At 39.8% G+C, this 26,446-nt stretch overlaps 2 protein-coding genes across 2 annotated transcripts; one reads left to right on the top strand and one right to left on the bottom strand.

Annotated features, from left to right (window-relative positions):
• Window positions 1-1,001: 1,001 nt before the first annotated feature.
• On the bottom strand, window positions 1,002-7,874 carry tfam (transcription factor A, mitochondrial). Its single transcript, XM_032574596.1, has 7 exons — window positions 7,610-7,874; window positions 6,053-6,195; window positions 3,847-3,917; window positions 3,499-3,648; window positions 2,222-2,317; window positions 1,837-1,893; window positions 1,002-1,749 (listed from the first exon to the last, which is right to left on the bottom strand). The coding sequence occupies exons 1-7, from the start codon at window positions 7,690-7,692 to the stop codon at window positions 1,471-1,473; spliced, it is 879 nt and encodes a 292-aa protein (XP_032430487.1). The 5' UTR covers window positions 7,693-7,874; the 3' UTR covers window positions 1,002-1,470.
• Window positions 7,875-8,575: 701 nt separating this feature from the next.
• Window positions 8,576-25,783, top strand: rab3gap1 (RAB3 GTPase activating protein subunit 1). Its single transcript, XM_032574718.1, has 24 exons — window positions 8,576-8,661; window positions 8,734-8,789; window positions 9,962-10,040; window positions 10,128-10,254; window positions 10,807-10,885; window positions 11,997-12,116; window positions 12,865-13,030; window positions 13,883-13,982; window positions 14,171-14,252; window positions 15,504-15,572; window positions 15,824-15,897; window positions 16,049-16,141; window positions 16,936-17,108; window positions 17,462-17,563; window positions 17,951-18,123; window positions 18,684-18,738; window positions 19,915-20,241; window positions 20,317-20,454; window positions 21,414-21,641; window positions 21,918-22,014; window positions 22,270-22,373; window positions 23,210-23,328; window positions 23,454-23,556; window positions 24,412-25,783. The coding sequence occupies exons 1-24, from the start codon at window positions 8,644-8,646 to the stop codon at window positions 24,631-24,633; spliced, it is 2,904 nt and encodes a 967-aa protein (XP_032430609.1). The 5' UTR covers window positions 8,576-8,643; the 3' UTR covers window positions 24,634-25,783.
• Window positions 25,784-26,446: the final 663 nt, after the last annotated feature.

Genomic DNA, 26,446 nt, shown 5'->3' with positions numbered 1-26,446 from the left:
CGTTTCTTGTTAGCGCTGGAAGAAGGCAGAGGAGCTTGATTGTTGACAGATTATCTGTCTCATACCATACTGTCACGAGTTTCAACAATAAAAAAATATACTTTAAAGTTCTGTTATGGCGGGCCAGATTTGTCTCCTCGATCTTGAGTTTGACACATATGAGATGCACCTTCTAGCTTTGGGTTGGACACCCTCTTTGCCTCCAAAACAGTCCTAGTTCTTTACAGTATTTATTCAACAAAATGTCAGAAACATTCCCCAGAGGTTTTGGTGTCAATTGGCCCAAAGTTGCCTGGTAAAAAAAACCAACAGCCCCTTGTTCTGCCTATTTGCTTCATCCAGAGGGTTTGGACCCTCGCCTATTGAGAAATGATTACTTGCTGGACGAGTGGACTGTGTTGAGGTTTTAATTTTACCCAGTTGCTAATGTTTGTCCATGATGTATGTAATGAACCAGTTCAACACTAAAAAGCTAACTGAAATTTCCCTGTGCTGTAAACAACCATCCTCCACTATGAAGAGAGAACTGATCCAAATGAGGCGACTGTTAATGTTAATATTCTGGAAGTGTGACCAACATGGACTGAACGGCTTCCTTCACTTCCTCTGCTGCCGTCGCTAAAACTACAAGCAGACTACAATTTTAAAACAGCGCAGAAAATTGACGTCATCCTTCACAACTTCCCCTTTTGTTCGCTGGCTGTCCTGAAGGAATCCAAGTAAATGGGAGAAAACTCAGCCTGTGCAGTGAAGCAAGAATTGAAATGAGCAGAATTGCACAGCAAGGCAACGACCAGGCTAGGTCCAAATGTTCCAGGGGAATATTCCCCACACCAAGATACCATCACTATAAAGTACCTTGAGTTATTGTGACTAAGTATTGAATTAAATTCATTGCTAAAGAGAACAAATACTATCATAAAAATATTCATACAGTCTTTACGTAACATCCATATTACTGCCTTCAGGTGCAGCAACAAATGTAGACAGCAGTCAGGATCCACCATCTCTAACTGAAAACTTTTTTTTAGAAAAACAACAGACACTGATGGTTTTCATATTCTTTTTGTAACAAATACAGGATATCTCATCAAGGCTCAGTCTTTCCAGTAATACTATAATTCAGAGGACTTGTTTTTGGACGGAGACAATCAATGCAGACTGAAGAGACAACCGTCTCTAAATGTCTCTAAAAAAAACCTTCCAGTCTTACTATCAACACAGATGTTCGTTTGAAGAAGAAAACACTGTACATACAAATCGACATGATTCAGACTGAGCTGCGACAGAAATAATGAACTCACATTATGTAAAAATAGACCTACGAAAGTAGAGGTTTATTTGTTAGAATATATAAAAGAAGAATATGAGTCAGTTCTAACGTGATGCGGTCAAAAAAAAAAAGAAGAAACGAAGCAAAACAAAAAGGTGAGCTAGTTTCAGTCGTTTGGACTCCCTTCTAATCACATCTTAGGCTTTTTTTGCAGAGCCTTTTTGGACAGTTTTAGCTGAAGCACTCGGTTTCGCCTTGCTGGATGTTTTTGACTTCTTCTGTGTGGAAGAGGCCTTCTTCACCGATTTAGATGCTGTCTTCTTTGTTGCTTTCCTCACAGCAGCAGTTTTTTTCTTTTTGCTCTGGGTCTGTTCCCGGACCAGGTCTTCACGTCCGATATCCACCATGTGGTCCTCCCATGACTTGATCTCGTTCTTGTAGCGGATCTTGTCGTCCTCAGCCAGCTGGATGTAGACCTGAGACGTAAAAGGATCAGCAGAACGTCTAGATACACTCGACAAGTGAGCAAACAAAAAAAAAAGTCAATTATGGAGGACCCAAACCTGTTTCTGATGGCTGAACAGATTCCTCCAATCATCCAACAGCGACTTCAATTTGGCCTGAAACAGTCGCAACAATATATGTTTTAGTAAATTTCACAAGTGTTCACAGTTTACATTCTTCACTGTAAAGAAGTTAAGGTGGGATTTCATTGTCTTGGTACACCGTGTCACACATTGGTACACATAACTCAGCTGTTAGTCATGCAGACTGCTTCTATACACATTGGGTTGTTCTCAGGAGCTCAGTGAACTCCAACGGTACCATGATAGGATGAACCTGAGCATTAAGTTTGTGATTAAAGTTCCTCACTACTAAATTCCCCGGTCAGCTGTTGGTGACGTAACATAGTGGAAGAGAATGGGGACCACAGTGTGGTCGTCCCACCTGGGTGGTGGTTCCTCTGGCCTCCTGGAAATGCTCCGACATGTAGATGTTGAAAGGAGTTCGACACCGTTTGGGTTTCCCAAGGACGTTCAACTCCTGAAACACACACACACACACCGACACACACCGACACACACACACACACACACACACACAGCTTTATGCAGTAATAATAAACTGACTTTGAGCCAAAACTCAATTACACCACAGTTACACAGAGCTGCATTTTAATATTAACTGTGTGTGAGTGATTAGAGGATTTTTTATATATATTAAAGCAGTCATAAACATATAATATTATGTCGAACAGAGTTTGAAAAAAAAGTGACTTTTTTTGGGAAGGTGACAATATGTTTTTGTTATGGCTCAATCAACAAAAAACAGATTTAAAAATAAACACCGTCAGCAGTATCTTTCATTTCCTGAAGTGAATTTTATTATTTTCTAAAAATTAAAAAATGTTGAAAGTTTAAGCTGACTGGAGATTTGGTTGAATTTATTTCAATGGAAAACATAAAGTCAGGGCTTAGAAATCTTTAAATGAGACTGAGGCCATATTTAAGAAAAACATGTTCAAGTCTGTTTGGTGCAAAAAAAAAAACAGTGTCCCAGCTGTACTTGAATGCAGCATGAGCAGGTAGAGCAAGGAAATGAGGAGAGTGTGAAGGAAAGAAAGCTAAGGAATGAAAAAGGGAACCAAGGCAGGAAACAAAAATCTAAAGAAAGAAAAAAGAACTGGCGAAGGAAAAATGAACATAAGGAAGGAAAAGGGGATTTAAAGAAGGGAAAAAATGACTCAAAGGAAGGAAGGGAGGTAGAACAAAAATGTAGTAGGAAAGAACTTCTCATATCGAAAAAGATATGACTCTTTATATTGAAAAGAAAGAAGGGAAGACATGAAGGAAGATTATAGGAAGGAAAGGAAGGCAGGATGGTAGGACACAAGGAAGTAAAGAGAAAAAAGATAGGACACTATAAAAGAAAGGGAGGAGTGAAAGCAGGTGAAAGGATAAGGGAGAAAGGAACAAAGGATGGAATAAAGGACAGGAAGATGGAAGTACACAAGAAAAGAATGGAGTGAGGGAGAAGTATGGAAGACAGGACACAAAGAAGGAGGGATGAAAGGAAGGAACCATCACTGAGACATTGGAGGTGGAATTAAAGTCTGAAAATAGCTGTTTTGTTTTTCCACACTTATCCTGAGATGTAATTCCAGACTTTTCTTCCAGACTGCGTAGGAAGAACCCTGCATACCAAACGGATGATCATCTTCTCACCCTCTTCTTTCTGATGGCCTTTCGTTTAGCCATCCTCTGCCTCTTCTCCAGAGCCTGCTGCTGGAGCTGAGCCGGGCTCAGCTGGGCCTGGTACTTCTGGAGGTCCACCTTGAACTGCTTCATGGCCTGGACCGAGGCCTGCTGGAACGGCTGGAGGAGAGACAACAGATTTAGTCCACAGCTGGGGCTTCAGGAGGCTGACATGATGATTACCACATGGAAGCAGCAGCAGGTAGAAGCCTGGAGCTACACATGAGAACAAGTCTGACACTAAACACACAGTCAGACGGAAGAGTCTGGTTTTTATTTCAGGAAGTCTCCAACAAATCCTAATGGAGTTAGTAATACCTGTTTCTGCTCTGGGCTCATCATCCTCCACTGCTGGGCGATCTTCCTGACTGCATCCACCAGCTTGATTTCTGAAGGGAAACCAATGAAAGACAGACTGATTAGAATCACATGATCTGCCTCATGCTCTTTTCTTCCTCTCAGTGCCTGCACATTGATCCAGGGTCAAGAATTAGATGAGAAAGACCAGATGGGCCTTAGGCTTGTGTTTGCCATATTAATGCTGAATTTTGCAAAAGCTATATAAATGATGATTGTGAACATTGTCTACCTCTTTTGTTTCCTCATCATTCCATGTCAGCTTTGGCATCTCAGTCATTAAATATCACATCCATGTAAATATCCACCACGGGATATTTAAGCTTTCAATATGATCAGCTCCCAGCAGAGACTATGTAAAACCATAATATGTGCAAAAGATTTTAAACATTAATTGCACATCTGATCAGGGGTCGTGTCAACTGAATATTTTTCATCTTGGAATGTTTTTCTAAACTATGATGGGAAAATCAGAAGGTCGTCTGTCATTTTCACACACACCTGACCGCTTGGACAGACAGACAGACAGATTCAACTTTACAAAATTGAAAATCCAAAATTCCCCACATGAGAATCATCTCTGACTTGGACTAAGTCTGCAACTCATACAGACTCAGACAATTTACCTAACACCATACACAGACTTTAATCCATTACAGGTTAAAAATTGAGTTTAATAATCACCTTCTTTTTTTATTTTCTCTAAATATCATGGTTTTTAATAATTACGTAAATGTTGAGTTTGTGAATCAGGAACTGAGTGTGACTGTTCTTCATTGTGACCTGACTAATCTTTTAGATGTCTTTAAGGTGGTCCACGGCGTTGGTGAGAAACCTTCATATTCAAAGTCAGTTTAGTTTTAATCTAAACAAACATCTTCAGATTAATCCCATCAGAATAAAAACTTAGTAATCTTACAGCTGGAACAGTTTTTATTTGAATAAAAGCTGATGTCCTCTAACAGCTGGACACTCAAAAATCACACAGACACATCGGTTCAGATCTGCAGTTTCTGCCATTACGAGTTCAGAGCTGTGATGAAACTGGATTAACATCTAATCGTCCCAGCAAAGACTTATTAAACCCGGCTTGAGAGGAGATTAGCAGAAGAGGCTACTGCTGTCCAGCCGAGTTACTAGCATACAGTAAACATACTCTACTGTACGCGCTCTTTTTAACAGAATATTATGGATCTGACTATCTAAGTGGATTTCTGATTTGTTCTGATGAAATGTTAAGGTTTCTTGTTATTCAGCAGATACTCTCCTTCTTCCAGTAGAGGGCAAGTTGTCAGAGTCACCATTACTACCAGCATTTGTAACGTAACTCAGCTGGGTCTGGAAGTGTCCAGTCAAAGCCCACAGAGACCGTGAAGAGTAAAGAAAAAAAAAAAAAACACTGGAAATTAGGAATGGACTGTTTTCAAGCCGATAATTGATCTATAAAAGCCTCACCTGCTAATTCTGTAAACACTGTTGAACAACTGAAAACCACTGGCTTTCTTCTTTTCTCCTCACTCTCTATGTCGGCTGTGTTGCACACAGACTTGTTGCCATAGCAACTGACTGATACAAATGCCTCTGTTGTATGTAAACATGTCCCACACAGAGAACAGGACACTCAGTCCGTTACAGTATTGCGTTTTCAGGCTTGATGTTTATTTTGTGATTATTAATGAGTGACTGTTTGAACACAGCAGTGGTTGATCAGCTCATTTAAACTCCTGCTCTGCTGATGATTTGTCAGAGTTGGTGTGTGTGTGTGTGTCGCCTTTTATTTTGTTTTTTAACTGAACTGAAACACACTCCAGCACTGTGCACAGGTGCCAAATTTCTGGATGTAAACAAAATCTATCATGTCAAGTTGGTAAAATGTTTGCCAATACTTTTTCTTTATTTTTTTTCTTCATGTCACAAAGACCAAGCTGAAGAGCTCTGGCGCCCCCCATTGGGTGACACGCTCCACACCTTGAAATGCCCTGCAGGATAATATAGGTAGTGGCTGATTTTCAGACCTTTGTGGAGGAAGCTAAGATCTGGATCGGTTTTTACTCGCTAGTATCAACCGATCGCCCAAAACTAAGAAAATCAGGGCCGATCGATTACCGTACCCCTACAGCATGTCATGTGGATATTTTCCTCTTAACAGGTCAGAGCTGCTGGTTACCTGGGTTTTGACTGATCACAACTGGTTTCTGCTGAAGAACGTATCTCATGTATCCGTTTAAAGGTCTCTTTGGTGGGCCGCTGGCCTGCCAGGTCAGATATTTCACTGGGTTGATATTTGCACCGCAGACGATACTGGCGCATCTGAAAACAGCAACAGACATTCATTCACATTTTACACATCAGGCTGCTGCCCCCTCATTCTGTCACAAACAATAACATTTCAAGAAGCAACCAGAAGGTTCTGTCAGAAACTTCCCTCAAATAACCATAAGCATGGATGAGAATAAATCTGGCCTTCAATGGCTTCCAGACTGCTATGAAAAGACCTTTGAACTTCTTTGGCCAAATTAATAAAAGATTTGTTTGACACCAGACCTGTGAAGGAGAGCTGCACATTTACACAGGTTGAGAAGGACCTTGGGAGCTTTTTCCCAAACAGACAATTCCAACATCACCACTGAAAACCACAGTAGGTTCACTACTCTGGAACAGAGATGTCTGCAGCATGTGGTTCTGACAAACCCCTCCTCACAGCATGATACTGCCACCTCTGTACTTCAGTAAGAACTAGGGCTGCACAATATTAGAAAATCTAGTGACAACACTGTTAAATATTATTAATGACATCAGTTGAGACATTTGCCTATTTTCTTCACAGGTTCAATATTAGATTAGCATGAAATATGAAGGTTCATAATACTTGGAATATATTAGTCTGCAATTATTGATATCCAAACAGTCATTTGCACTATAAATATTGCATACACTAATATTGCAATAATCATATATCTGCGGCATATTGTTTTGCAGCCTCAGCACAATATGCTGAGGCTGCAAAACAATACATCCACAAAGTGTTGTGAAATAAAATAACCTATCAGAAGCTTGGGCTTTCCAAATGGTTTAGAAGTGCAGTAGACTTAGAAAAATGTTTTATATATATATATATATATATATATATATATATATATATATATATATATATATATAACTTTTTTTAAAATTATTTCAGTATTCTGGCATTTAGCACATCAAAATTATTTTTGACCTAAAACAGGGAAAGTTTGATCTGATTTTATGTAAGAAAATTAGTTGTTTTTTTTAATTCACTGTTTACAACCGCGTGTTGGAGCCAGTACGCAGAGTTTCGAACCTGAGTAGGTTAGAAAAAAATCCAAGGAAAATGGACAACTCTGTGGATATTTTTGATAAACAGAGTTTGTTAGCTGCCTAATCATGCCACTGTTGGAAAAGAGCAGGATGCCCATGATGAACGGATCTGAACTTCTGACCCTGAAAGCCGCTTCCTCCTTTTCTAAACCTTAACAATAAACCCGTTCAGATGCAGCAGTTTAACACTATTACGAGATTATAAATATGTATCATGACATATTCTGTCAAGAAGACGGTGCATCAAAAATGATAAAAACTAAAAGCTGCAGCAGACGTTTAAACTTTTGCAAATACGTTAGAATCTATAAACTGAAGGTAAACACTATATTGATATAGCTCGGCACAAACATCATCAGTCTAACAGAAACATGCTGTTCGCTACCTTGCAGGCGTGTTTGTGTAGAATGCACTGAATGACCTAGCCATGAGGCTAGCGGTGGCCGTCAGTAGGTTATATGGAGCCATGTCGGTGTTCCAACACCTAGCAGGACGTTGAACAGAAACGGAGAAGCGGGTGAACAGTTCAAAGACACTGCAATATGGCTACACCAATGCATTAGACTTCTTTCATACGATACAGTGTATCTTCCGTTCCCCTATCAACTAATAATAGCGCGCTCTCACTGTGGCCCAGTGCATTGTGGGTAACACTTCTGTTGCCGTCGTCTTTTTCCTGTCCCTCTAGCGCCCTCCACTGGAGTGAAGGAAGAGGCAGAAGTGACTTTTTAAATCGACGCGCGCCCATTCTTGCAGTCAGCTGTCTATCACAGAAGTTTTTATTATTTATAATTCTTATAAATCTAATACCTTATACATACAAATATGGAAATGAACGTTGTCCAGTGATACCTCAGTTCTACACATAATATTCATGTCTATGAGTGCTGCATATCACACCAGTTCTTAAATAGAATATAATAGAATTAAAAATTCAAAATCAGTTCATTTGAATTGTCCATTTAAAAAATAAACGTCAAAACAAAACTGTTTTCAAGACAGAAGTCTAGTTCATGTACAATCGATCAGATAGAATGTAGTCGATTCCTTTATACAATGTGGGGCTAAAACGAAGGCAGCTTAAAACGACACTAAATAGAAATATTGAATATTGAATATAAAAATATATTTCAATCCCAAATATTGGGATTAAAAAACAAATCAGAGTGAAAATTTTGTTGTTTTAATTATTCTTTTCTTTTACAACCGATTTTTGTTTCACTTTCAAAACAACGTTTTCAGTACATTTATTTCAGGCTCCATGTGAATATTTTCACCTATAATTATATTTTTAAATGCCGACATTTTTTCGTTTTGCCCTCATCTGCTTCCACAAGGGGGCAGCATTACACTGACGCAAGGTTTAGTTGCCAAAGACTGACAAGAAGAAAAAACGGAATAACAAAACTGTATTTCAACATGGCTGCTGACAACGATGTAAGTTTATTTGCTTAGGTTATTGGAGTTAAAACAGAACATATGTTGAACATGTCTCCCTTCTGTCTGCAGCCCGAGTCGGAGGTTTTTGAGATAACAGACTTTACCACCGCGTCTGAATGGGAGCGGTAAGCAAAACCTTAGCTCCTGTTTCAGAGCCTAATGGAGGACCTACAGTTTGGATATTTAGTTATTGGTTGGCCCTTTTTGTCTCTGTGTTGTCATCATTAGGCTCGTACACATTCAAGCGATAATGTTTGAACACTTATATCTACAAATATCTACCATAAAATTACAAAATGCTTGTCCTGGTTGAAGCAGCTGTTCCTTAGAAAAAATGCAGAATTTTTGTTTCCTCACAGGAGGTGGAAGAAATAAAATACCTGAAATGAGACATTAATAAATGCCACAATGACTCCAAAAGTCTAGGTTTGTGAAGGTAAAGTGTATGTTACAAAATAACATTGATATTTTAACTTTTATTCAAATTTCAATGACCTGTCAGCTGCTGTTTCCTGGCATTTGACAGGTCAGCTCAGCAGAACGTAGTCTTGTTAGGTACCTTTTTCTTTTATGTCCCCCCCTACATTTTCAATTGGATTGATGTCAGGACTCGTTGCTGGCATTGATCTGATCTTCCTGTCTTGAAGAGAAGATTTAACAATATTTGCTCAGTGGAAAGATGCATTATCAGCTTGAAAAAACATCATCCTCACCCAGCTTAGTCCAGACAGATGGAAAGAGAGTTCTGTGCATTTCTGTCTGCTGCTCTACCTGACATGCAGCCTGGAAAGTACCTGTTTATTTCAGGTAGTCATCTTTACATATTTCTTTAGGATGGTTCCAGCCAATCCAAATTCAGGTCTTATCCCCGGCTCTTATTTCGCTCCAGTCCATGGCTGCTTCCACTGGAACCGTTTTCTTCTGTTTGGATAGAAATGATGTTTCTATTTTTCTTTTACTTTTTATTTTTTGGTTAATTTAAAAGCTTACGCCTTGGACATTTTGTTTATACTTCCTTATACCGACCTTGTTGGTTTCCTTACAATTGCTTCAAATTGAACCACCACTTACCCTACCAGCTAGAGAATATTTTGTTGAACTGCTTCAAACTGCTTCTGTATTTGTTGTATTTATTGCTCTGAAAGCCAGTTGTATTTCGTGAACTAAATTAGAATTATTCAATGTCATAGTAAGCTTTTGGACTTTCTGTGTCAGAGAATTGAGGATGGACACATGGCATAGCTAGACGGTGTGACTCATTCCTGCCTCGAAGCAAAACTCAGTTTTTTGTTTCAAGGTTTGTGTCCAGAGTTGAGCAAGTGCTGAACGAGTGGAAGCTGACTGAAAACTACGTGGAAAAAACATCTCCAGAAAAGGTGAGCTGCTCCAATTCATTTGTATGAGGTTGTGAATGACAATTAATCATGGATTATGAATAACTATTTGATGCCATGTGATCACAGGGTGCATACATCAATGGCAACTGGGGAGAGCAGTCGCTGGATATTCACTTTGCTGACTTTAAGTTCTACATCACCCATCACTTTCTGAAAGAAGATTGTAAAACGGAGAATGGGAAGAGTGAAGAGGGTACAGCCATTTTCCAATATGGCTGAAAACTCAATACATTTTCACTATAAAGCTGCTTATGACCTTGTTTGTGTTTCTAACTTCAACTGATCTAATACTATCTCTGTCAAAATAAACAAAAGGCTAGGTGTGACTTCTATGGAGAGCCACAGGTTGATCTAACACAAAAATCTAAGTGTTTTTGTGAAACATGAAACCAAAACCACCAAAATCCCTCCCAAAAACCAAAAACTTATACATTATTAATTCATTTTGATATTCCAGCAAATTCAGCAAAAACATTCTAGAACTATTTAAACAAATTTGAACCCAGTGATGGATATTTTATTTTCTTCTAGTAACAATTTCTACCATCTAATTTCAGCTGAATTGTTTTCTTCACTTGTCTCAGGTCAGTTTTTTCATCTTAGGATGTGTCTTATATTTCAAGCAAAGTAATTCAAAGTTAATCAAATGAGAACATTTCTTTTGGGGACCATTTCAGAAGATTAGTAATTATGTTCCTTTGTGTGTTAGTGAGTGTTGTCTCATATTCTCCTCTCCTCTGTCCAGATATGTTACCTTTGGCGATGCAAGATCTTCTGTGTATGCACAACGACTTCCCTCCTCGAGCCCACTGCCTGGTCAGATGGTGCGTCTACTGTATACCATTCTGTATGTTATTCAAAGAAATGAATGATCATTTAATCCATATAGAAATAAGACAATATTTCTCACGCATTCCAGTAGCTCCTTCAGTGAAAGCACAGCATGCTAGGTTTTCTTTAATTTAGCCAGAAACAGTGTTAACCAGACTGTTCAAAGTTTCTAAACTAAAAAATGATTAGCTGGGTGGAATATGGTTAATGACAGAACATCAGTCCCATTGGGGCAGTTTTTATTCATGAAACTGCAGAAGTGTCACTGTTTATGCTGAAAATAGGGAGCATGCATCCTCCTCCCCCTGATCCCATGTTTGATTTGGTTACCTGTGTCTGCAGTTCGGCTGAATCTGTCCCACTGTGTCAACAATGACTTTCTTGGTGTATAATCTCAGTGGGAACTTGCAGGTTTGTGCAGGATTAAAGCAGCTGTGCCAAGTTTGACTGCAGTCACTCACATGCAGCAGTGAGTGACTGCATGTCATTCAAGCTTATTATAGTTTGTGTTGCTCAAGGGAACAGTGGAACCCGTCCACTAAGATGGTGGAAGAGCTAATGGTGCCTCACTATCTGCTGATTTTCACACAGGATTAGGGAAGCAATAATTCTGATAAATCATCACGGTTTGAGGGAATTTCTGGATTTCAGCATGGACGAGCTCTGCTCCTAACTGCTGCATTTTATCTACAACCACTTCCACTGAATACTTTACAGGATTTTATTTGAAACCAGGAATTTTTCTAAGCTAAGCTCACCATCAATAACGGTTATGAAATGTTCTGTATATTGTTGGAAGGGGCTGAAGTAACTTCTAGACGGAAAACCTCCTCAGTGTTAGAACAAACCTGAAGATTTTGAATTTAACCTTACTGTTTGGTTACTTTTCACTTTTGTTATGCATTAGTTATTGTGCAAGTTAAAGTGAAACATGTTTTTAAACCTTAAGGGTTTTTTTTTTACTCATCCTAAAAAGGTTCAATTTGCATCTAGAAACCATGTTGGACAGTTTTTGGATACGTATTTAAATCTGACCAGCTGTTCATTCTTTAAATCATTTCTACAGTATCCCTGTGAACATTCTGTTCCTTGTTATGTTGGCAGGTACGGCCTGCGGGAGTTTGTGGTCATCAGCCCTGGGGCCAACTGTGAAGCCATCATCAGCGAGTCCAAATGCAACCTGCTGCTCAGCTCCGTCTCCATGTCTCTGTCCAACAGCGGCTGGTGAGTCCCTCTGTCAGCTCAGACTGGACATATTTGAATTTGTCTTCTCATTCTTACCTCCAGTCAAGTTCAAATCAACATACTTACCAGTTGAATGTCAAAATGTTTTTTTCTTTCTCCTGCTTTTGGATTAGCAGGTAGAGATTCAATCAGGCTTCATTAGCCCCCAATGAGTAGTTGCTTTACACTGCCAGTCACAGTAATAATAATGAGATATGGTAGATGGTCCATCCTGATAGTCTCAGGTTTTATTTATCAGGACATAATGAAATGAATGTGATCTGTACCAAGTTCTAAAGTGATTTAAACTGTACAAAAGCTGATTCTTAATGAGGCACTAAACAAAGAGGGAGCCAAAAGCAAACATTATACCACTGATGCTTCCACAAGATTAAAAATAGGAAGGTTTAATAGTCCAATTCTGTTTATAAGACACTTGATCAAGTGATGATTGGCAGAAGCCTCTATAACAGCAGCGGTGTAGACATGTTGCTGCTCCAAAGCTTGCAGGTCTGTGGTAAAACAATGGACAGAAGAAATTGTTTTCGTCCATCAATCTGGGGAAGAGTTCTAAAACAAAAGAGATGTGTCAGCATGTGAAGATTATTCAGAAGTAGCTACTATAAACATCAGCTACTTCTGCACAGTGCAGTGAAGCATGATCTGTATGACATGAATACTGAGCTGGTTCTTGAGCAGTTCGAAGCAATGTGTCTTGAAACCATTCTGTTTCATCATGTGTGTCCAGTCAGGTCCCCATGTTTGTGCAGATCCAGCAGAAGTGGAGGCGGATATATGCTGGGGAGTGCCAAGGCCCAGGCGTGCGCACCGACTTCGAGATTGTCCACCTGCGCAAGGTGCCGAGTCAGTACAACCACCTGTCAGGCCTCCTGGACATCTTTAAGTCTAAAATAGTGAGTACTGAGGAGCAAAATACATCGCAGAAAAACTAGCTGAAAACAATATATACACACTGGCACCATCATTCCACATTACTGACAGTTTTGTCATTGCAAAGTTTTCTTTTCTTTTTAGTTCAACAGCTTCAATCAGCTTCCGTCAGCAATGCTTAGTAGTGCTGCTGTCTACATTAGTGGTCCTGCTTTTTGTTCTGCATTAAGCTGGACTTTAATTGGAAAGCAGTGTGTCAGTGAAAGAGAGTGATCTAATTGTCCAACATGAATGTTTTTAGGAACTTATAATAAGGTGGTAGAGTTTTCATACCTGACAGTCAGGTAGAGTCGGTTCGATTGGAGACCAAAACTGCAACATTTGTTCCATTTTCAGCTGAGTTCTGTTGTTTCTCCAAGCTCCTCTGCTTTTGAGGATGAGCTCCAGTGTTCTGTGTAATTTAACTCCAATCAGTCTGTTTCAGGCAGACATCAGCTCAAAACAGAAAAAAGAAAAGAAAGCCATGTGCAAAATAGAAAGGTTTCCACCCAAGATGGAAATGATCGCAGATCATATGAACATAAACTACAGGAACATCAGCCTGTGGAATCATGGTGTCATCACAATTGTCAAACTTAATAATGATAGTTACTCAGCTAAGTCATTAATGTGTCATTCACATTAATGTCTTTTGACTCCTCCACATCAAAGGCTAACGGGTTGATGTTTTTATGCATTTCACTAGAAATCTCCCTCCCCCCACTCTATCAGAAAGGCCGGTGTTACAGTGAACTTTCACCAGATTGGTGTACAGACAGAAAGCCATTCCAGTTTAAATTCAGGTTTTCAGTTTTTCTCTTCCTTTCTTGGTTCAGGGCTGCAACCTGCTCCCTCTGCCTCCAGTTGACATCGCTATTCGCTACACCTACATTCTGCAGGACTGGCAGCAGTCTTCATGGCCGCAGCAGCCACCAGGTATTCACACCAATAGCTCACTGTGTCTGTGTCCCATTAAATCTGGATTGTATAACTCTATATCTTTGTTCATTGGATGTATTATATATAAAACACAGAGGGTTCAGAGTGTGTCCCAGATGATGAGCCATTGTCCAGTAAAGGTGTTTTTGCTCTGTTTTTGACTGGCTGGGTTCTGTTCCTGTCAGACTTTGATACGCTGCTCGGAGGTGAAGTAGGAGGAGTGGAGTTTGGAAATCTTCCCTTTGGAGCCTGTGAGGAGCCAATCAGGTAATAGCATTTTTTTGGTGAGAGTATTAAATAATATTTAGGACAAAATAATGACTAATATTTACAGAATATTCTTAGTACAGTACCAGATGTATTGTTCTGATTACAGTCTTACTAGAGCCATGATTTCAAGAAATTAATTATACAAAATTTTAACGTATTAAAATTTGTTTAATGCATTTAATTGTATTTTCATTGTTCTATATGAACGTCTGGAACCTTTGTATTTTGTTTCTGGTGCACTCATAAATCTGACACACAGGCAGCAGCAGTGGAAGACAAAGCTGCTTCTCTCGTCCCACTGGGGTTCATTTCTGCTTCTAAAGCGAACTGATTGGACGCTGCAAAACACTATTGTTGTGTTCAAGTTGTGCTAAAAGGAGTTAGCCTATCAGTGAAGCTATTCAAGCCTAAAATATCATCTCAATGCTAAACATGTAGCAGCAGAACAGACGTCCCCAATGCTAATGTTAGCATTCACATTTCTAAAGAAGTTCTATGAATAATCAGGAGTTCCTGAAACTCTGGAAACATGAATAGATAGAACAACATTTTGCTCCAGTCTGATGGTTGAACAACATGAATAACAGATTCAAAAGAAATAGAAATGGTTTTTGAGTTCGTATGTCAATTTATTCAATAATTTAGCAATAAAAATGTTTAGTTTTTTAATTGAAATGCTGCTTGTTTTTGAAGCCTCGTCTTTGGGAAGAGCACTCCAGAAGCTTATTGTTTCCTGCTTTTCCCACTCCAGAAACAGTTTGGATGTATGTTTTGGAATAATTAAATGACATGTGTCAATGACTAACAAGAAATAGTCTCATCTTGTCAAATGAAAAAACATCTTAGAACCTTCAGAAGTACTTTTTAAAAGATTCTTTTCCAAGATGGATGCCTCCAGTTTGTGTGGATTTAAGAGAATCTCCCAGAAATGCAAGCATTTATTTTCTTTTTTTTTTTTAAGTCGCTGAAATTGTGACATTTTATTTTAAAAATTATTCAAATAAATCATTAATGGCCCAAATATGGCATCCAGGCCCATAGTATGTGTTTCTTTATGCTTAGCTGTTGTGAGTAAGTCATTCTTTAGTACATGACCATTCTATGCCATCTAGGTCTCTCTTTGCACATGCATGAGATTCTATCTGGATTTTTGGCATGATGCTGTGCTTGTTCTGTGTTCATTTCTAAAAAGAAAAGAAAAGCCAGCTTATATGACTCCTTTTGTTTCTTCCCTGTTTTGTTTTGAAGTGAACTTCATCTTGCAACCACCTGGCCTCACCTCACAGAGGGCATCGTTGTAGATAACGACGTGTACAGGTGAGTGTTTTAAGTCCTAACAGTTCCCCCAACCTATGTGGCACAACAACTGTCTGTCAGTCGCAGAACTGATTATCTCGAAACATTATCATAATTTAGTGTATCAGTAAAGTTGGTGTTCATTACGTTCCATTCAAATATCCAGGATGTTCTAAAAGCTGCATAAACGTTTGAGTAGCAGTAGATTGTTGGGAGGGATTTAACTGATGGCAGGTGAGATGTGTTCAACCCCATCTCCTGCTATCCAACAGTGACCTTGACCCGCTCCAAGCTCCTCATTGGTCCGTTCGAGTTCGGACTGCTGACAACCTTCAGTGCTTACTGGGTAGGTGGCTGACTTGTTTTCACTCACACCTCTGCTATTTCAGGGGTTTTTCAACTTTGTTGTAGGAACAGGCACTATATGGCTCAGCAGAATACGTTTGAACTACAAAACCATCATCTAACTGTTCTGTGTGACTTTCATATCTTTGTAGGAGACTTTATCACAGAGTTCTTTAAGCTCTGCTGTCGGAAAGAGTCTGCAGAGGAAATCCTGGGTAGAGGCAACGCTGAAGAAGGCGGCCAGGGTCAGTTTGGTTCTTCTACTCTTTTGTAAAAACCAGTCACTAGTTCTATGCTTCACGTTATCCAGAAGGTCTGGACTCACCGCTACTGAGAAACAATTACTTCCTGTTGGCGTTTTAAATTTTACCCAATCATTAACGTCTGTAACTAGGTCAGGGGAAATGCAAAACAACTTCATAAGACTACAACTTTTTAGAGATTTTACAAACTAAATACATGAACTAAAGTTCACCAACTGTACTTTAAGGACTCTACATTTATAGTGTGATAATCCAATCTTTACTGCAGAGCTACAGAGCTTCCAACTGAGCTGCTTTAAATTAGTCGAGCCTTTTGTGGTTTCAGGATTCATTTAACCTAAAGCATCACAAAGCACCCTTCTTCTGTGTCTGCCCCCCTCAGTTCCTTCAAACTAGCCAGCAGCCATTAGCAAACACCTGGTGGAACTGTGCATCACCTGAGCTCATTATAGAAGCTACTAAAAACGTTATTAAAGGGTTAATAGAGGAGCCTTGTTGTGATGACTTCCTGAAGGCGGAGCTTCAGAAACAGCAGGAGTTTTTAAAGAGACAGAGACCCAATTTTAAGGCATTAAATTACAAAGGCAAATTTATTTTAAGTTATATTTGTATGTATCACATATGACTTAAAATAAATTTTATTTTGTACAGCATTTTTATGACAACTGAAGTGAATGTGGTTGATAGTGCTATAAAATGGCACAAAGTGTCAAGGACACACATAATCCTGCCCCTTTAACACATGTGTAAGTGTAAGCTATAATCTTTCCCTGCAGAAAACAGCGACATCAGCTCCGCCTTGTCTAAGCTGACGGAGCCAGCAGCGCAGGTCCCGCTAAGCAAACTGTCCGTGTCCAGCATGGTCCACAACGCCCGGAGACGCATCCGCCGCCACCGGCACGTCGATGAGTCACCGCTTCACATCGACATGCTCAACTCGATCCTTCTGGTGCGCTTTACTCGTACAAGCTCGTTTTGTGGCACATGAAACATGAATCAGTGTGAGGACAGAGACAAATCTACAGGACGTTGTCCACAACCCATGGACAAATCAGACGGATAGCCTTCAGAAGTCTAGACTGCCACAGGGTTTTATTCAGTACAGCTTTGACATGAATTTCACTGGAAGATTAGAATGTGGGGAATCCCCACACAGTTGATCCTTTATACACAGCCTGGCCTTCATTACATACATGTTGCAGCATTTTATATTCAAAGGTCACCATTTTCCTGCCTGATAAAATGTTTATTTTCACTCTAACATTCATGTTTCTGTCTGGACTATGTTGTTTTTCCTCTCAGTATCTCTTCCCTGATGCTGCGGTGGAAAAGTCGTCAGACAAAGAGAAAACTACACAAGCAAACTCCTGCAGGACGTCTGAGCAGGAGAAGAGCCCAGATGATGTATGTTTGGCCATCAACACGTTCTGAACCAGCATCGCCTTGTCCTTAGCAGTGGAGTTTGATCAGAAAGAACGAGGCTCCACATAAATACAGTTATGGGAAAAATGAGTTTCTCTAATAGATTTAACATGTGGATGTTACAGTAAGTCGTCAGTTCTGCTGTTCTAAACAGAAGATACTGCCCCAAAATCATCAGTTCCATTCATTTCACTTTATTTCTATAGCGCTAATTCACAGCAAATATTGTCTCAGGCCACTTTATAAAAATAGTCACTTCAAACACTCCAGTTAAGTTTAGTTTATTAGAAGTCACTGTAAATTCTTCATTTGAGAGGAAGCTGTCCCTTTAAATAAGCAGGTCATTTTCTGTTTCCTGCCTCTCCTCAGAACCTGTTCCTCCAGCTGAAGTCGGCGCCCTGTGACAGTCTGACCTACCGCCTGGCGTTGTGTCTCTGCATGGTCAACTACAGCTACGGTGGCCTGGCGGCTGTTGCACACCTCTGGCAGGAGTTTGTCCTGGAGCTGCGCTACCGCTGGGAAAACAACTACCTCATCTACGGGTGGCTGAACACACACTTCATCATCTGCACAGCTCCATACCAGTCACTGGAGATTTTAGTTGATTTGCATCAACATGTCAGCATGACAGCCACACATTTCTAGCATTATGTTCAATTAGCACTCTTCAACTGTGTGTGAAAACATGTCAATTATAAAATAAGTAAATCTGCCAAGCAGAAAAACCTCTTGGGGTTTTTTATTACAACCTGAGGTGAACAGTTTGTAAAAAAATTAAAAATTCTTTTTAGAAATATACAATCTGAAAAGTGTGGTGTGCTTTTCTATTCTCCCCTCTTTATACTCTTATACCCATCAATAAATGTTTTGATGGGTATAAGCTGTTTCTTCTTGAAGCAGTGATTTATTCTTTATTATGTTTGGTCACTGAAAGTTGAGCAGTTGGGTCAATTATGCTCTTAAATTAATGTTATTTTTTGACAGTTATGATTGTAATCATGCCAATGAGGTTAATGATTTTCATAACCCAGAGTAGCTGAAGTAACTCAGGTTATACCTATGAAAATCTAAATTTGTGCTTTAACCGTTGTTGTATTTGCAGGTTAACAGGCGGACCTCCAGATCTCCGCTGTTGTCTTCTGCATCAAAAGTTTCAGGTCATTTTTAAAACCAATCTGATGAAGATTATTCCTAGACACTTTTGATATGAAGAAATCAGTTTCATTAAATATAATTATTTTTTAAAAATGACATTTCCCTTTTTGGAAAAAGTAATTGGAAACATTTCCATTAAAAAAACAAAAATCATTATTATTTTAATTGTCAGAGACTTGGTCCAACATTTTTCTCCCATCGTTTTTTCACCCACAACACAAACACATTACAGTGTTGGGGGAAAAATGTTTGAATTCCAACCTGTGTGTGTCAAAAATTGACAGTGACTCTTATTTTATTCATATTTAATCAGATAAGAGTGAATCTGTCAAAACGTTATTGGTTTGTTTGATTTTTCCCACACTGTATATGCACATTGATAGATTTTAACTTTGGGTGCACCGATAAATTGGCCCTCATTTCCTTCATTTTGGGAGATTGGTGATGGTCTGATATGTACATGTGAAGCTGATCTTATCTTCTGCTGTGAGAGAGTCTGACTGACAGACCCACCGGGTCAAATCTGCATGTTTGTACTTAACAATAGTCACTCGCTGTTGCTGACTCAGTGATATATTGCTATATTTATCAACATTTAGGACAAAAACATCAATATTGGCCAAAAATCTGAGTCAGCAGGTCAGGCTTTTCAAAGATCGGTGGTCAGCGATCGACCTGAAAACTGAACCCCTACTTTTCAGCACACTAATATCTGCACTGATTAGAAAATAATACAATAAGATCATTTTCATGGGTTTAAAAACAAGGGAATAAAAAAACACATTAAATTGCAGTAATAGCTTAGTAAAAAATGAATTTTTAATTGGAATCAATGGTAGACAATGCAGAAGCAATAAAATTGATGCATTTAGTCTGAAAGGAACATAAATACATAAAAAATAATAATAATGACAAATTTTAATTCCCATTCAGAATACACAACATTTTCAAATGCTATAACTTTGGCAATGTTCATGCAAATAGCATAATTGTACAATTTAAAAACAAACACTATCCAGGGACCCAGAAGGAAAGTCACTCTTAGTGATAGTAGATGATGATGTAACTCTCACTGTCCAGGTTTTGTTAGTCATTATGGTTCTAGCTGTGGCCAGGATCTCCTGTAGCTGTCTGTGTTGCAGTGAATCTGAACACACTTGCTGTTTGCCTGTGGGTAGATGCTGAACTGCTGCATCGAGAGGAAGAGGGCGAGAGATGAAGCTCGCAAGGCGCAGGAGGGAAACAGAGAGAGAGAGCGCAAAGTATCCGGTGGAAGAGCTTCTGCGTCCACAACCAGAGAAACACCTCAGGGTAAATCCTGGGACTCCTGGAGCGACAGTGAGGACGAGTTCTTTGAGTGCCTGAGCGACCAGGGGGAGATGGAGTCTTCCCACAGCGAGACAGGAAAGGACAGCAGCAAGCTGAAGGCAGACGGCAGGCTGCACCCCTACAACAACATGACCCTGCTGCACTCTGCAGAGCTGCTCTATGTCCCCGTTACCCAGGTAACGCCCTCCCTCTGCCGGTCTTCTGCTTTCTCCTCTGGAGTGCTAGCTAGAATGTGTGATGGTGGTTTTCAGGAGCCGGCCCCCATGACAGAGGACCAGCTGGAGGAGCAGTCAGAAGTCCTTGCTAAGCTCGGCACGTCGGCTGAGGGGACTCACCTCCGCGCTCGCATGCAGAGCGCATGTCTGCTCTCTGACATGGAATCCTTTAAGGTGAGGAGAGCACACACACACACCCACACACGCACCCACACACACGCCAGCGCAGTTTCTTTGGACTACTGTGTTTGGTTTATGCCAAGCATGTCCTCTGTTCTGGACAGATGATTACATTTACATTTCTAATTTTTGTTTGGTAGTAATGTGACCAGTATTCAGGTTTCCCCCAGAAAACCTACTAATGTTGGTGGTAGGGGGCGCTAGAGCAGTCCACCAGCGGCCCACTGTGTTTATGACTTAAAAAAACATTTTTTAGGTTTAAAGCTGGACTCATTTGTTTAATGGTGTTTAATACACCAGTGACAGTAAAGACAGATTAAGCTACTGGGTGTTGGGGGATGCACACCTGACAAGCTGTTATGTCCAAATGATGATGCCTTAATGTGCACCTCCACATTTTTGTAACTTTAAAAAAGAATTTAACACAAAAACCTGATGATACCACTGGGATTATCAGGTTTTCTGGGGAAATATGTATGTAAAAAACATATATTTTTTTATTTATATTCCTTTATTTAACCAGGTAAACCCCGTTGAGATCTAGATCTCATTTTCAAGAGGGACCTGGGCAAAAAATTTTGCAATACATAGCAACCTGGTTACAAGATAAAACATAACTTTATAAAGTTAAATACTGCACCTGCCGTGTGAACATAGCATAAGACTCTTCTGTCTCGATTCCAGAAGTTTGCTTTGGTGACCTTCAGTCTGACCTTCGTGTTTGTCTTAGACAGTAAAAGTTTCTCCTCTCAGGAATGTTCAGCTTGTTCAGTTGCTCTCTGATTGGACAGACATGAGCCGTCATATCAGCAGCAGCAGGACACAGTGTCTTAAATTTGTATTTATTTATTTGCCCACTGTTCTTTTAGGGTTTGAAAGAAGAATCTGAGAATTAGCAGAAGCAATCCTTTTTTTTTTTTGTTATTCTGATGACCTTCTCTTTTTCTTCCCAGGCAGCCAACCCTGGCTGCGTTTTGGAGGACTTTGTCCGCTGGTACTCTCCGAGGGATTATGTAGAAGAAGAAGTGGTCGACGGGAACGGATCCACTGTCATCAGAGGAGAACTTAGTGCAAGAATGAAAATCCCCGGCAACATGTGGGTGGAGGCGTGGCACACGGCCAGGGTGACCCCGGCACGGCGCCAGAAGAGGCTGTTTGATGACACCAAGGAGGCAGAAAAGGTCCCAATCAGCGGGAAACAGAACGCATGATTTATAAGTGATCACACTTGATTGAGCTGCAAAATATTAGGAAAATATTTAAGCTGCTAAAAACTGGGATGATGGTTCCATTACCACGTCAAGCTGTTTCAGTCTAGTGAAAAATCACCTCAGTTCAATCATCAAATAATTCTTTTAGTGGTTTAAGACTTTAGGAAGACCACAAAAATCCACATTTCAGTATCAGATGTAAAAACAAAATTCATCACAGGAATATGTCTTTCTTCTTTATTTTAGGTGTTGCACTATTTGGCGATGCTGAAGCCCGGAGACCTGGCCCGTCACCTGCTCCCCTGCCTGCTTCATGCTGCTATTATGAAACTGAAGCAGGAAGGTGAGTCCTGTTTGATGGCTTCATGTCTGTTTTCTAAGCATCTACATTTACCAGTCTCTTTCACAAAAGAGTTTCATCATAAACACGCAAAAAGAATTTATAAAAAAATGGTATAAATCAAAGTAGAGACGATGATATTCAGGAGGTGAGGTCAGCAACGACTTCAGTGTGCTGCACAAGTTGAAGTGTTTTATTAAAGTCAGGCCCTTTAATAATCCTTATTCTAACTGTGTTTTCTGTATGTTTCTCCAACAGAGTCAGTAGAAAACATTCCGTCAGTTGAGAAAAGCATTCAGCAAGCTGCCAGTCAAGCCAACAAACTGCTGCACTCGACTAACTACGACTACAAGAAGCTAGAGGTCAGTACTTCCTGTTCTGGACTTCATTAAAAGAGCAAATAAAAGGGAAAGCAAGTTTTATCATCATTTTTATTCAGGTACAGATAAAAAAAATTAATATTGCACAAAAAAAAGTTGGACATTTTTGAAACTCCTGTACAATATTGATTTGTAAAACGTAGAGTGAAATATTTCAAGCATTTTTTATTGTAATGTTGATATTTGTGGCATACAGATAATGAAAATCCCAGATTCAGCATCTCAGAAAATTTAAATATTGAATGAGATTAATAAAGGATGTTTTCATCAGAATATTGATGGTTTATATGTGTGACAGCTGCAGAGTTGACATCTGAACTTCAGGTTGTTTAAGAGCAAAATAAGAACCTACCTCGCTGTGTCGCTACAAGCACACATCCTGCTTATCAAAATAAAAGCCATTCTTCATTCATTCATTCAGAAATGTAACATTTTCTTTTAGTTTATTGACTAGAATTGCTTTAGTGGATTATATTGGATTCTGGAACACATTTGTGTTGAGCCCTGATAATGACTGTAGATGTAGAATATTATAATAATCTTAAACATAATCTGGTTTAGAATAAAAGTGTCTTGATAGTGTGTTATTTAAAAAAAAATCCACAGGGATTAATAAACTACATGTTCATCTCAGTGATTCCAAACTGCAGCAAAACATCAACAGACTGGTTGGATCAACTGAGACACAAGGTGTTGCAGTGGCCCAGTCAAAGTCCAGACCTCAGAACTGCTCTAACTTGTTAATGAACTAGAGAATAATGTGTGTCCTGTTGACTTCTCTATGCTTCTGTTATGACAGCACTTTTCTCTCCACACAGGATTTTATTAACCAGTTGGTCACCATGGAGACGGTCATCGCTGAAGCTCGCTCACTCAAGGCCAAGTTTGCTGTTAACGAGGAAGAGGATAACGGCCAAGCTGCAGATGAACTAGAGAAGTAAGTTCAGCTCAGAGTTTGAAGCTGAGCTCATTCCAAACCGTCGTCATGGATCCGGACAGGAAGCTCCTGCTGGGCGTTTAGTGTGTGTGTCCTGTGTGGGTGTGTGTGTGTGTGTGTTGAAGGTTTGTGATCTCGCTGCTGGAGGAGCCTGAGGTAGTGGTGCTTGGAGCTGGACAGGCTCGCATCGGCAGAATCATCCACAGACTGTTTATTAACGCTCAGCGGGTAAGTGGCTGCTAACACACACAAGCATGCACGCATATACCCACGTTTGCGTGGCTATCTCTGTGGGGACTTTTCATTGACTTCCATTCATTTCTACAGCGTAAGCCACAGAGAGGCTGGCTGCCCAGAACGGATCTGGTTCTGGTCTGAACCAGATCCAGACCTCTGGCAGAATCCTGACTGCATTGTTGACTATTAAATACAAACTAAATCCAGCATTCAAGTAGGCAGGCCACATTAATGTAACAATAACCAGGCCTGTCACTGTAACACATTTTGCTGGACGACAAATTGTCCCAGTAATTTGGCGATAAACAATTTTGTTGTTTTGAGACCATTTCCTTTTATTGTAATTTTCTTTTGGTTTCTTTTGCTACAAACACAGTAAATCAGTAACAATATACAGTATATCACAATATTAACAGATGATACATCTGATAGAATATTCAACATGTAGAATATTAACTGAACTCTGATCCAGAACCCCACAGCATTCTGGGAAATGTAGGCAGAGGAAAGGCTTTAGCGGCTCAACCTCTCATGGCCAGCGAGGCATCAACTCACTCACTCACTCTTTGGTTACCTAGCAACAACTTGCAGCAGTTTCGGTTTACTCCACTATTCTTCATAACTGCTTAAAAATAATCAAAATAACAGCATTGAATGGAAACTGAAACAGGAAATTTCATCCACCAGATTGACAGAATTTCATATATTTAAAACAAAAAACTACAATCAATAATTATTGATATCAACTGATATTAAACACTTACTGTATATCGTGACAGTTTTCCACCAGTACAGTCTCGGTCCTCCATTGGTTCCCAGTTGCAGACAGTGTCCTCTGTTCCTCAGGCGGCTCTTTTGGCTCCAGTGGACGACGATCTGGAACCGGCTGCTGAAAGCAGGAAAATCCCGGACTTCCCTCCTCCTGCGGGTCGGGAGATCCTGCTGAGAACGTGTGTTCCCCGACCCGCTCCGTACTCCAAGGCTTTGCCTCAGCGGCTCTTCTGCGTGCTGATGAAGGATGAGTTCAGGCTGGCGGGGGCCTTCTCTGCAGACACTTCGTTCTTTTAGCCGCTGCCTGGTGGAACGACCTTCACAAAGGCTTCACATGCTGCCGTTTTGTTGCTTAACTCATCTTTAACTGTTAGAAGAGGCGTCACATCCCCCACTGGGATGTCGGAGGCTCCATTAGGAAGTGAAGTGAAGAGGCGTTTGGTTCAAGAGCTTTTAAACCTAAAACTAAAGAGATTAAAGTCAAAGTGATTTATCAGTAAAAGTTTTAGTTTGCTAAACAGTGGACATCCAGAAGTGATCCGGTTACAGGTTTTCTTATCATAGTCATATCTTGACATTATTGCACATTCTGTACTCATTCCATATTCACATATATTTCTGCCAAAACATTACAGTGATACCATCAGAGTCACCGTGGGGCAAATGAGCAACTTTATCCAATGCAATCCAAATTTGATTTTTAGATTTTTTGGATGATGGTCCGTTTCTCCACGCTAAAATGAAACCAACATAAAATGTAGAGAGCAAACCTGACAGGGATGAAATACTTCTCTCCATCACTATATATGTTTTATGTATGTGCAGTAATGATCTATGCCATTTCACCATGTCATTATTTTACTTCTCCTGTCTGTACTGTACATTTGTAAAACAGAAATGAAATGAAACGTCCAAAACGAATCGTTGTGAATCATTATGCCAGACAGTCTGATCAGAGGCACATTTTGCAAATCTCTTCATATTGATTTTCAGATGATTAGGACGTGATCAAATGCATATGCATGCATTCTGATTTTTAATAGCCTCAGCATGTTGCTTCATAGCAAAGACTGGTTTCCCACAGTTCCACCCTGCTGGACTATCTGGACTCCACCAGGATCTACTTGAAGTTTTCCAACTTCTTAACTAAAGAAATTAGAGAGTTGGTCTGTTCATCAATCGGTCCAGAACTAGACTGATCAACAGGGACTTGTTTGTTTCAATAGGTAATTAGACCCAGAGTGAGACCTCTGAGGTGTTTTAATCAGCTGATTGGGGCTGACACCAGGAGTTTCCATTAATGACATTTTAAACGCTATTCTGATTTTCTGACACTGAATTTTGGGTTTTCCTTCTCTGGAAGCCATAATTATCAAAATGACAAGAACCAAAGGCTTGAACTATTCCACTATGTGATGATTATAGGTAATATATGAGTTTCACATTATGAGATGACTGGCAAGAAACATTGAATTCATTCAATAATTTAATTTTAAAAATACTTGACTAATCCCAAAGGGAAGTTAAATGTTGTTGTAGCTCATTAATTCAGATTCTTCAAAAAGTTGTAGATTGTGAAGAATGTCGGCAGGAAATTTCTCCTGTAGAGGTCTGTATTACAGTGAATCTGAAGAAGCCTCTGACTGAAGACACTCTGTTTTCCCAAGACTGTCTCATGAAGTCCATCCTGTTGTCCAGATGAACATTGAGGTATCTATATTCCTCAACAACCTCCACTTCTTTCTCCCATGATGGAAATAATTTGATCAGATCATGTTCCTCTTGAAATCTACAATCTTTTTTTTTATTTCAACATGAGATGATTGTTCCCACACTGTGACACAAAACGCTCCACCAGCTCTCTGTACTCAACCTCTTGTCCGTCTCTGATGGACAAGAGGCTACCAGTACAGCCTCTGTCCTCCATTACAGTCATCAGCAGAGTCATCAGTTTTTCTGTAGGTGACAGAAGCCAAATTTGTGCTGGAAGTCTGAAGTGTAGAGAGAAGAGGAATGGTGAGAGTACAGAGCCCTGTGGTGCTCCTGTGCAATGCAATAAAGAAAAATATATTGCATATGCAATATGTCAAGGTTTTGAGATGTGGCTGCT

The sequence above is a fragment of the Xiphophorus hellerii genome, chromosome 10 (assembly GCF_003331165.1).
Source record: "Xiphophorus hellerii strain 12219 chromosome 10, Xiphophorus_hellerii-4.1, whole genome shotgun sequence".
Taxonomy (NCBI): domain Eukaryota; kingdom Metazoa; phylum Chordata; class Actinopteri; order Cyprinodontiformes; family Poeciliidae; genus Xiphophorus; species Xiphophorus hellerii.
The sequence above is the reverse complement of the archived record's forward strand: the minus strand, read 5'-3'. Positions and strand labels throughout refer to the sequence as shown.

Bases quoted from the DNA above. Each gene is read 5' to 3' on its own strand.
- tfam (XM_032574596.1), bottom strand. From the start codon at position 7,692: ATGGCTCCATATAACCTACTGACGGCCACCGCTAGCCTCATGGCTAGG. The intron at 3,649-3,846 runs GTATTACTAACT...TCTCTCCTCCAG, and splicing joins TGAGCCCAGAGCAGAAACAG to CCGTTCCAGCAGGCCTCGGT. The intron at 2,318-3,498 runs GTGAGAAGATGA...TGTGTGTTTCAG, and splicing joins AGGCCATCAGAAAGAAGAGG to GAGTTGAACGTCCTTGGGAA.
- rab3gap1 (XM_032574718.1), top strand. The intron at 10,886-11,996 runs GTGCGTCTACTG...TTATGTTGGCAG, and splicing joins GCCCACTGCCTGGTCAGATG to GTACGGCCTGCGGGAGTTTG. The intron at 12,117-12,864 runs GTGAGTCCCTCT...ATGTGTGTCCAG, and splicing joins TCTCTGTCCAACAGCGGCTG to TCAGGTCCCCATGTTTGTGC.